At 42.6% G+C, this 12,282-nt stretch overlaps 1 protein-coding gene across 1 annotated transcript in view; it reads right to left on the bottom strand.

Moving 5' to 3' along the window:
• The window catches only part of THSD4 (thrombospondin type 1 domain containing 4), a 568,037-nt gene that overhangs the window by 94,687 nt on the left and 461,068 nt on the right, over nucleotides 1-12,282 (bottom strand). The window contains exon 8 of the mRNA XM_049611866.1: nucleotides 6,368-6,572. Within this exon, the coding sequence (XP_049467823.1) occupies nucleotides 6,368-6,572 (205 nt within the window). The remainder of the gene's footprint in view (nucleotides 1-6,367; nucleotides 6,573-12,282) is intronic.

Here is a 12,282-nt window from a genome sequence, read left to right as displayed (position 1 = left end):
ATAAAAATAATAGAAGAAAATACTAGAGACTAATTTTATAATGTGGGAGGTGGGCAAGTCTTCCTAAGTAAAACAAACCCCACAAGCTATAAAAAAAAAATGATTGACATGTTTGACAAAAAAAAGATTAAAATTTTTCTCCACAGAATAATAGATATGATAAGCACAGTTGAAACACAAGATAAAGACTAAATATGTATATGAGCAGAAGATGGTTACTATCCATAACTTATATGAGTTCTTAAAACCAGTAAGAAAACCACAAACACAATTTAAAAACAGAATATTCATAGGAGTACAAATCACAATAAAAATGAGTGGTCAGGAAAATGCAAATAAAAAAGATATAGTAAAAGTTAATAAGTACATTCATAATATTTTGTGTTGGTCCAGGTTTGGAGAAAGGCACTTTTGGTGGGGGTACAAATTGGTACAACCACTTTGTAGAGGAATCTTCCTTTCTCTCTCAGTGTTCATTCCATTTGACCTACAAATTCTATTTCTAGGAATCTATCCTACAGAAATATTTACATAAGTATGAAAGGATATACCTATTAGGATATTCATGGAAGCATTACTTGTAAGAAGACCTTTATTTAAGTTTTCTTCTCCAAGAATTTGTTCTTTTTCTTCTAGAAACAACTTTTAAGTTATATATCTTGGCTTTTCTTTCATGGTATGGGCTTAAAAAAATGTCTACTGATCCTTGGTTGTCCACTTATGTTATTGTCTATTGATGTTTAAGATGAAAGCAATGGGAAGGCTGCTTGAGAATTCTGTACACATTGGCAGAGCTTGTCAACAGGCCAAATTTTAGAGGGTGAAAAAATGGGGCACCGGTCATTCAGTTGCTTCTTCCTCCAATTCCACAATGGTTACTGAGGTCTTGGGGGCACCAATCCTCACAGCCACGTTCTAGTTCCCATCAGCTTTTGGATGAGGAGGTTGAGGCCAGCATTCTGAATGTGCGTGCCGGGGGGTGGGGGTGGGGTGCCCGTTCATATATTCCTCCATTCTTCAGTTCCATTCTCTTCTCCCACCCTCCATTTTATCTGCTGCCCCCAGACCCGGAGGCTGCTGGGCTCTGCATACGGGCTGGCCCCTCCTCATTATTATCCCCTCAGCTACCAAGGCTATGATTTCCTCTGCTCTATTAGAGAACATTCTTCCATCTGCTTTCAGAAATGTGTTCCAGAAATTTGTTAAAATCATTTCACAGATGCCCCCCCCTCTTCTTTTCTTGGTGGTTGTAGGTTATATCCTGTCTTATTCCTTTCGTATCATTTTGATGGAATCTTGGGAGGAAGGGGGCAAAAGAACCCTCATGTACTCAGTCTGCCGTCTTGAACCACAAATCAAATGTATTATTTGCAATATTAGAAAATGAGACAATTTAAACATCCCTCAATAGGGAACTGCTGAACTAGATTACGTTACATCTGTTGTATGGAATACTCTGCACTCAGAAAATAATGAATTAGCTTTATGTAGTAATATGAAAAGGTATCATGATATAATACTAAAATAAAAAAGCAAATTGCAGAAAGTATGCATAGTGACACCACTTTTAGAAGATCCATGTTTTTTGTACTTCCACAAAGGACTGATGCACACGGAGCTGGTAAGGGTGGTCATTTATGTGTCTTAATTAACACCTGAAGGCAGCGGACCCAGGATGGGGTTGGCACAAAGAAGGAATCTCATCTTTTTGCTCTATATCATCTGTATTGTTCAAAATTTTTACAATGCATGTGACAGATCTTTGGGATTAACTATCATACGGACGTAAGACATTCTGTTATCTAAATACTCCAACCTTTCCCATAGAGAGAGCAGCTCAGCTAATAAATGAAAGGTTTGCAACCTACAGACGATCCATGATACTTGATGTTTTAAATGCTGGTGATTATTATTATTGTTTAAAACCTTTAAGAAAACATGCTTAAAAGTAAAGGTACTGCCAATTTATTTTTTAAAGCTTACAGACCTTTAACAAATTTCTTCCAAGTCTCAGGCTCTATGACATGTAGCATGTTGGCAGGTAGAACATGTCCTGTAGAATCAATTTTGCTTGGTATGCTTTTATGTCTGATTTCTGAACTGTTACATAATGACATTAGTAAGCTGAGCTAGCTGTACTAGCCAAACTTTGATATTTCAGGTAGAATAGTTTTACAACATCTTATTACTAAGGAAGAGGTAAGTAATATAAAATGTCAATCATTTTAATAAAATTAGGTTTAACTTTTTATTTCCAAAGAGCAGGGTTCAGAATAACTCTCATGCAAAAGCACAATAGATAGCCTTTAGCAGATCCATGGATTCCAAAGCCTTTTCCATTAAAAAAAAAAGATTATCTATCTATCTATCTATCTATCTATCTATCTATCTATCTCTATCTATCATCTAGGAATCTATAATGCACCAAATAGTATATATTTTGGAGCATGTGGACAAATTCAAATAAACACTAAAAAATGGAGCTTGGGACGCCTGGGTAGCTCAATTGGTTAAGTGTCCGACTCTTGGTTTCAGCTCAGGTCATGATCTCACAGTTTGAGAATCTGAGCCCCACATCAGGCTTTGTGCTTGCTTGGGATTCTCTCTCCCCCTCTCTCTGCCCCTCCCTCCCTCCTCTCTCTATCTCAAAATAAATAAATAAACTTAAAAATAAAAGTGGAGCTCAGTTCTGCAGAAATTCATTGGTTTCCAATCTAAAAGGAGACAAAGGGTCTATCTCCTGAAATCTGTGCATCATTAAAGGTCACGGTTTCTCCAGCTTTGCCCAGAGAAATAGTGGGTGTCACAAAGTGCTGAGCTGGCCTGTTGCCCCAGCTCCAGGTGGGTCTGTCCCCTGTGGGTTATGGCAGGACCAGGGCTAGAGCTCTGGCCTTCGGAGTCTGCATCCTAGCAGGACCAGCTCTTTTTTTTTTTTTTTAATTTATTTTAATGTTTATTTATTTTTGAGAGAGAGAGAGAGACAGAGGGACAGAGAGACAGAGAATGAGCAGGGGAGGACATAGAGAGAGGGAGACACAGAACCTGAAGCAGGTTCCAAGCTCCGGGCTGTCAGAGCAGAGCCCGACGTGGGGCTCGAACTCATGGACTATGAGATCATGACCTGAGCCGAAGTTGGATGCTCAACTGACTGAGCCACCCGGTTGCCCCTAGCGGGTCCAGTTCTTGATGGAAAAAACCAAACTCAGCGTCTGGTTGAATGCACCAAATTCAGCCATAAACTCAGCGTCTGGTTGAATGCACCATTACTATTTACACATTAGCCAAGATTTGGGGGATGTATGCCTCCTTCTTCCGCATATGTAGTTTTGATTTTTAAATTTCAATTTTCACATCCTCACTCTATCATTGCATCTTCAGTAATTCTAGATCTTTCTTGAAGCAAGCAAAGTAAAGAATGCCCAATTTTAAAAATCAGAAGGCCACGTACGTCAGAATGCTTGGAGACTCTGGTACTTGCCATACACATAGCACGACTGTTATCATTAACTAAGCGACTGGCCTAGAAAAGGCACTTACGTATTAAGGGTTTTAAAATTAAAAACCTTTTAAAATGAGGTGATAAGACCATCTTTTCCAGCAGTAATAATATAAGTCCTTCTGTTTTCATAGAAAGCGATTTTCCATTTCTATCGAGTTTGGAGAGTTAGTCATTAAAAAACACCAAGTGTTTCACAAGAAAAAGTTTGATTTGCATCACAAATAACTAAAGGTAATTCTGAGAAACAGGGCAACTGAAAAACTTTGAAAAGCTGTGCATGGTTTGAAAGCAATGACACAAATTTGAACTATTCCTTCCCTCTCTATTGCCAATTCTACAGAACAGCTGTACATGAACAGCCAAATCAATTTTGTGCATCAAGTCACATTTTTACACAAAATAGTTTTCCTAGCCAGGAATCACACAGTAAGAAAACCAAAACCTTCACCATTACCTGGAAAATTGTAGAGAAACCCACCACATATCTCTTCAAAAAACGTTTAAGTGTTTGAAAATGTGTAATGTAAAACACAGTCGTTGAACAGTTCAAAAATAGCCAGAGACACCTGTGTTCTAATGACTTCTACACAATCTCAGGCAATCCCATGCAATTTAACTTTTAAACTATACAGACCCGACAGAATAGGAGATTTAGCAGGATAGGTGGGATAGCTAAAGAGAATACTTGTGATCAGAAAAATACCATCCGAACCACTGTACATTTTAAAAGGTTGAATTTTACGATACATGAATTACATGTCAATAAACATAAGAAAAAAGGAGGAAAAAAAAGCATTGCACGTAGTTTCAGTGCTGCAGACAGAAGGTCCCATTCATCACCTCTGGAACCTACTTTCTCTGTGGCCTGTTCTTCTGTTTCCATTCTCCCTCCTTTGCCCACATGCCATCCTATAATATTGGCAAAGGACTCTGGATTTCTCATGTACCCAACTGCTCTCTGGGCATACAAGGTTGAATTTGACTTTCTGAATCATCACCCTTTCATTGAGCCTTTTTTAGGGGGAGAGGGAATTTTGATTCCACGAAGCTCTGATGTACTAAAAAGGTCTCGGAGACAAAGGAAAGGGAACGAACATTGGTCAGTTGCTAGTAAGTGATTGGGTTCTGAATATCTGTTACTCTATTAATTGTCCTGAAAACTTACAAGGTCAAGATTCTTCTTCCCATACTCTAGATGCAAACACTGAGGCTCCGAGAGCAGTTTCCATTCAGACATCCAGTGGATATTCACCCAGGGTTTTCTCTTCAGAGGGCACAACTTAAAAACTGTTTGCCGAACAGGACTAATTTGAGCAATGAGAATTTACTAAAAAGAACACAACGCTCGTGAAAAGTGGCATTGTTTTCTGGTGCACTTGCACCCAATGACGCTTCAACTAATCCCCTGAAGAACATTTTCCACTCTAGAAGATGGGATGTTTATGGAGATGTGATGTTCTAATATTAAAAAAACAAAACAAAACAAAAACACACACACACAAGGACTATCTTCTCACAACTAAAAATAACACACAAACCACTCATTGGGAAAACTGGGCTTATTGTCACTTTGGTGGCTCCTGGGCTTGCCAGAGCCAATGGGTCAGCTCTCCACTTTAACTGGACTTGTCTCAGGGTCTCACCTGCCATTCCTTCCTCCTCCTGCCAATAAATCCAGGTGAAGCTAATTTCAGTTGCATTTTCCTGGGTGCAGAGAGAAGAGCTGTGGCATTTGGAGTTGTCGGGTCCGGATTTATCTTCGGGGGTGTTCCTGGTACTTGAAATTTGCAAACTTAACCACCTCTCTCAACTGCTGCAACCACTGACTGCTGCATGGCCAATGGTGTACCAGAAGAACTCTGAGAACTGCTCATGGGTATTATATCTTGATAGACTGCTATGCTTGGAGATAGACTGCCTGGGTTCGAATCTCAGCTCTACCTCATCCTTGCTGGGCGATGTTGGCAAGTTACATAATCTCTCTGTGCTCATTTCCTTATCTATAAAATGGGGATAGGAACTGCTCCTATCTCTAGGGCTGTTGAGAGGGTTCAATAATTTAGTAGAGGCAAAACACTAAGAATGGTGCCTGGCACATAGTGTCTGTGCCATTTAAGTGAAAGACATAATTAAAAAATGAAAATGAATATTGCCTTCATGAAATGACTCAGGAATTGCTTTCCTTGTGTTATTTTGTTGGTTAATCTGCACATGCTTACCTAAAATTGGTAAAAATTAATTTGTATGGCCTGATTGGCTTTGTGTAAAATGCAATCAGCCAGAAACCCAGGAGGAAGTATCAACAAAGATCTAACTTTCAGTAGGAAAATGGGTTAAAACGGCTTCTTGATATTGACGACCTTGACCAAAATGACTGCAGCTGTTAAGAAGATACATACATGCTCTACACATCCTGCTGCCTCAGGCAGATGAAGCAGAAAGAAGAGAAAAAATGGTTTTACTTTACACTTGTAGGGAACGAAGCTCCAGACAGGGTCATCAATGGCCCCTGGCCACCTTGAACTCCCAACAGAACAAAGACTGGCACATACCCTGGCTTTTTATAGAGCCTCCCCCATCTCAGAGAAACCATTTAGCCCATCACCTGTTTCATAACCACATTGCTCTTGGAAGGAACAAAGGCTGGCTTAAATGTGTAGGTATTAAATATTTATTTGCAAGGACTTTTAAAATTTTCTCCACCCACGCTTCTCATTTCAAGGGGGAGGCCAAGCGGAGCTTTGGCGTACCCCAGTGGCACCTTCTTCGTGTCTATGGACCTCTGGACACTGCTGTGTCACGATCCTGGGAAGGAACGAATCATCCGGTAGTGACAGAGGGTTTCCTCCGGAAAAAGACCAAGCTTACCCAAATAGTTGTTGCTCTTGTACATCTCGGTGATGTTGATTTTGGTGGCTCCTTGGGGAATCTCGACAACTCGGTGGTAGCCCAGGCTGGTGAGGGCATGCTTGAACACGCCTGACACAACCTGACAGCCTGTGTTATCGCCTCCACACACCCCGCATTTGTCCACAACTTTGTCGGAGCCTAAGTAGTCGTCACAGCCAATGCTCTGTGGAGAGGTAGAAAACAAAAGACTCTTGTAGCATGTAACAGGAGTGCGAGGGGAGACGGGGCGAGGGGGCGATGGAAGATCTATTAGTGGGTCTCGAACTGACCTCCCTCCTGCCCCCATTCAGCCCCTGCAGGTGAGCAAGTTCATTCTTCCTGCACTTGATGGATAGTCACAAAGCACCGACTCTGGGCAAGAAATGTATGAAATGTACACTCTAGGGGCGGGGTGCAGGCCCCAGACAGTAGACAAGACAAGCAAATCAAACAGTACGCTTGGTGGTGGCAAATTATAAGGAGAAAATTAGGCAGAGAGAAGGAACAGGGAGGGTGTGGGGGCCGGTCACTTATTTATACTGGCCGGACAGTGAAGTTGTCCTGCACATCCATCCCCCTATGGGACTCAGAGGGGAGAGATCATCTGGGATTTCTATACAAAGTTCTTTGGCTCCATGATAAGTATTGCACCAAAAATTGGGGTTTGTCCCCAAGTCTTGTGTTCTAAATGACAGACCGTATAAATGCTTAGCAAAGTACCCTGAGAAGTGGTACTCGCAGGCTTAGCCTCTTAGGGCATTAAGTCAAATTGGTCGAGATCTGGGTCTCTGCTGGTCACTGTGGCTCTGAAGAGCTGAGCAGCAGGATTTGGCTTGGCTCCCCCAGAGCATTTTTCCTGGGGGAAAGCGGGGAGGGAGGCAAAGGCCAGAGACGCCAGCGAGCTGGACGATGATCTTCCCATGACTCAAAGATTTCTTTTGCTTTATCTTTCCCCTCCCTGTTCATGTTTCCGTTGGGGCCATTTTATTTTGCACTTGGAACAAAGTGCAAGATCATTACCTTTATACAGTCTTTTCCTACTTCTGGGGCTCATGATCATGCTTCCTGCATCTAAGATGTGGGCATGTGGTTGGAGCAAAGAATTCTGTCACATTTCTACGGGCAGATGGAAGTGAGCAGATGACAGCTGGGCAATGAAGCGCTGTGATGACAGGATTCATTCACTGGGTTATGGGGATAGGGAACGGTACTTGAGATCAGAATGGTACTCTAAAACTTGAGACACATGTTTGCGGAATCACAGGCTTGTGTTGGTTCTTTGAATTCTAAAGAGCACTCATCAGACCCCATCCCAGGGGGGCAAAGTGGTCGGCAAACCATCCAAAATCCACTTGTGATTTTGTGAAATAACACTGGGTCTGTTCATATGGGCCCTACAGGTCAAATCCTATACGCAGAGTCAAATCAGAAGGTTTTCAGGCTGTCCCCTCCAACCTCACGTTTGATTGACATCTTTCTGTAGACACTGTACCTCTGCATTATTACTTCCATATTCCTGAGTGCACATTAGTCCATCAATAATAACTGGTCTCTCTTCACAAATAGCTTCTCTGTAAAACATTATTTCTGACAGTAACAGAACATCATCTCAATATGTTCATCCACATCCAATTAACCTCTCAAAATGCCATGTTTGCTGTGTATTTCTCCTCCCTCAAATATTTCTTGCCCCTGCCCCAAGCACATTTTAGCAGAAAAATAAGGAAAATGTTTTCCATGCATGATTTCCATCTCTGACCCCTTGGGTTCTCCTTTGCTTTGAGAAAAAAAAAAAAAAAAAAAAAAAAAAAGAAACAAGCAAAATGCCACATTGCCAAAGCAAGATTCCAACCAAATTAAGGACATGTCTCTGATTGTCACTGATGGGGACGATGGATAGAAATGTTGGTCAGCACACAGTCCTTGCCCTGTCCAGCAAAATCTCACTCTCCTCCCTTTCCATTTCTGCCGTCCCTGGGCCCGGTTTGTCCCAGACTGAGCTCCTCCTCATGGGGGATTCCAGGAAAGGGAGCACTTCATACAAAGGCAGAGAGGTAGGAAAGCATGTTCACAGAACAACACGGCTCAAGTGTAGGGTTGCTGGGAGGCATGAAATCAGGCTGGAGAATTCAGCTGAATGGTTTAAGAATCTTGTTTGCCAGGAGGAAGAATTAGAATTTTATCTGAAGGCATCAACAAGCAACCCCTGGGTGTCGAGAAAGGGAGGGCCATGCTCAGATTTGTTTCTCAGACGATAACTTTGGTGTTGTGGAGAGGGTCCAGAGTGAGGAGAACAGGCAGCCTAGCCCGTCTCTCTCTTCTAAATGGGGTATAGGGGACATTTCAAGGATGAATGAGAGCCTCCAAAGACAAGGACAGACATCACATGAATCCTTAGCCCCCAGCCCCATTAGAGCGGGAGGACCAACAAGAAAATTACAAATTACACAGCCACAGTGGGCTTCAGACAACCACAGACACAGAATAAATGCCATTTTATCTTGTGAAACAGATTATATTGAGATGTTCTCCACAGTCCCATGAATGCCACCCCCACATGCCAGATTTCCTATGCAGCACAGCCACTCTGCAGGAAGCTAGACATGGGAGGGAAGGTTGTAACCTTTTCTCCTGCCAGACGTCCAAATGGCCTACAGGTTGGCTTCGGTGAAGCATGTAGCCACACAAGAGACGCCAAGAACTACAGGTGACACCCTGTTTCCTCAGGGCTTCATGGCCACTTCCTTCTGGGCTCAGCGCTGAAAACATCTCCACCACCGTCCGGGTCTTTCAGGGGACGATGCCCACAAGTGAATTGGGTCTGAATTCTGGCTCGCACTTTAGGAAGCTGGTCAGCTGGTCTCTGATGGGGATGACTTAATGCACTGGTCTCTGTTTCCAAACTCAGAGGCGCTACCAAAGTGCTATCACTAGGTGCTTAAAAAAAAAAAAAGGGCACTGGAGTCTGTGGACCCGGGTTTTGTGTTGGCTCTGCCTCTTAGGAGCGCTGACCTTTGGACGCACCAGTTAGCCATTCTGAGCCTCTGGTTCTTTTTCTGTGGCTGGGGTTGGTACGGTGTCTACCCGATGGCAATGTCGGGAGGACCTAAGCAGGTAAACAAGAAGGTGCCTGGCAGCATGGGTTTGGTTAATTACGGTCCTCATATACTGGTTGCATCTGGAATCCATCCACTTCGAAGTAAATTCCACCATCGTATAACCACAGACCCACTCCTATTTCTACAATGCTCTCTATTACTTCTCAGTCACAGATACTCTCTTCTTCATTTGGAGAGAGTCAGAGACATCCAAAGAGCTGAGGAAAGGCCAGCGTTCACCGTAAAGGTAAGGCACATTGCTGGGCCCCTTCACCCTTACTGTGCCAACAGCACCTCGTGAAAACGGACAGGATGAACATCTGCTCCTTGATCTACCTTTATTTCATGTTTTTTTCTCACCATGTACCGCACTTCAGAAGAGACATTTCTTGCGGTGACAAAGACAAGTGGACAACTGGACAAATACCCTTAGTATTCTTCTAGTGAGTTTTGCAACATGTTGTAGGAGAATTTTACGCGTTGCAAGCCGTCACAGAAGAAATTGCTCAAGAATTGCCCCCAGTTGTGTGCCGACATTAACCTAAATGAAGTTTCCTGAGGGAAATGAGCGATCTGGATGACATATCTGGTGGTGGAGTTCACAGGGAGGAGGCCTCCGTACATCACGGCAGGGCAGGCTGGTGCCTGGTGTGCAGATAGGGGAGCTTCTGATGCCCTAATGGGAAGCAGATGTTTCTATGTGTGCTCAATAAACACACCCGATAGGGTAACCTCCACTGGTTGGCTAGATGACACGGACAGATAGCACAACGCGCCTTAATCATCACGCTGTCACAACAGTGTGGGAGCACGTTATTATTAAAATGATTAGTAGCTAACACCAATTTGCTTTTGTTTGCAGTAAGCTAATTCGTGGAAATACATATGGATGCCAAAACTTCTATTCATGACATTCTGTTGAAAGAAATCCTTTGCATAATGATAAATCCCTCCCTCTGATTATGTTAGGAATGCGCATCGATACCACCTTCCTGGAAAGCAATTTAGCAATATATACTGTTTGATCCTATTTCTTCTTCTAGGAATTTATGCCAAGGAAATGATAAATGAGGCTAACACTTTCTGTATGAAGGAACTCATCACAGTCATTATTATTAATAAGAAACAATCGGAAGAGTCCTGAATGTCCAACACAGGAAAACAGTGAAACAACATATAGAAATTCTCTAGGAAATACTGGATGGATCTTTTTCCAGCCATTATGCTCATTAAAATCTGCTTGTACTTGCACCTACGTGATTGGCCCTCAACACAGTTCGGGAAATATTTTCTGAGGCAACCCCTACTATGTGCCAATAGGGTGTTAGGCAGGGAGACATGAAGGTAAAACACACACAGTTCTTACGGTCTACATCAGGGTTGGCAAATGACAGTTCGCAGGCCAAATCTGGCCCATGACCCATTTTTGTAAACAAAGATTTACTGGAACACAAACACGCCCATTTGCTTGCCTACTGTCTAGGCTGCTTTTGTGCTGTAACAGTGGGGTTGAGTAGTTGCGACAGAGATAGTATGGTCCACAGCACCCAAGATATTTGTGGTCTGGTGCTTTACAGAAAAAATGCCAACCTCTGGACTAAACTAGAAGGCAGATGTGATCCCGTCATTCAACATAGTATATACTGGTGGGAGGGCAAGACGGAGGCTCAGGCTGAGGCTTCCAGATAAACCTCTGATTGCCCTCACCTGCTTTCTATACGCTGCCCACTTGACTTGTTCCAATATGTTTCAACCCTAAAACATAAGGCAAAGAGTTGTCATCTTCTACCTCAGTAGTCTTCAACAAGAGTTTTTTAAGGAAAAAAAACCACATACTTTTTAAACAAAACCTCATGCAGAAATGCTGAACTCCAATATATAAAATGAGGCCGGGTTTGGAAGTTCAGCATGTCACTTCCTTACCTTCTTGCTCACGGCCATGGTTTCTCAACCATGGCTCTAGGGACGTTTTGGGCCAGATGGTTCCTGGTTGTGGGGGCTATCTTCTGCACTGTAGGATGGTCGGTGACATGTGACACCCTCTCCTCAGTACGACAAATGAAAATGTATCTAGATGTTGCCAAATGCCCCCAAATGACCTCCAATTGAGAATCACTGCTGTAGCGTAATCTTCAGCTCATGGGATACCAGAGACGAACATGACAGTTCCCCCAGAAAGCATTAGAACAATGGCAGCTCCAAGAAAGTCAAAAACAGCACTCCGTCAATGTCAGAGAAGCTAATGAGCAAAGAATACTTAATTATCCAGTTAAAACAACAACAACAACAACAACAACATTTCCTCACCACCATCAACCAACCAGTAGGCTAGGGCTCTTTAAGCTTGCCATTTGGTCTAACTTCAGTACGGACAAGATTATGTTCCAGAAAGAACACAGTGCTTAGTATACAGTAGGCACTTAGTGAGTGTTTGTTGAATGAAAGAGCAGCTGGCTGAGGCATCAGGAGATCAAAACTACAGGACCAATTTTCTCTCTTAACTGGATCATCTCTAAGGTATCTTCTGGTGCTAAAATGTTTCCGGAAAAAAAAAGGAGTTACAGCCCTGATGTGAGGAATCCTGCCATGTCTCAAGTCAGAGGAATTTTCTATACGTAGACAAAATTAAATTGGAAACAGGAACCAATGGGAAACAAACTGACAATGTCATTCATTTGAAGAGAAGAAATGGTCCACAGGATGAAAGGTATTTTGGCTTCCCTAACGAAGACAGTTGTGAAACTAGCGATCTGGTTTTAATCAAGCTTATGGTTGTCGCTTTTCAGTACCTCATCC

This window comes from Panthera uncia (genome assembly GCF_023721935.1).
Source record: "Panthera uncia isolate 11264 chromosome B3 unlocalized genomic scaffold, Puncia_PCG_1.0 HiC_scaffold_1, whole genome shotgun sequence".
Lineage (NCBI taxonomy): Eukaryota > Metazoa > Chordata > Mammalia > Carnivora > Felidae > Panthera > Panthera uncia.
The sequence above is the reverse complement of the archived record's forward strand: the minus strand, read 5'-3'. Positions and strand labels throughout refer to the sequence as shown.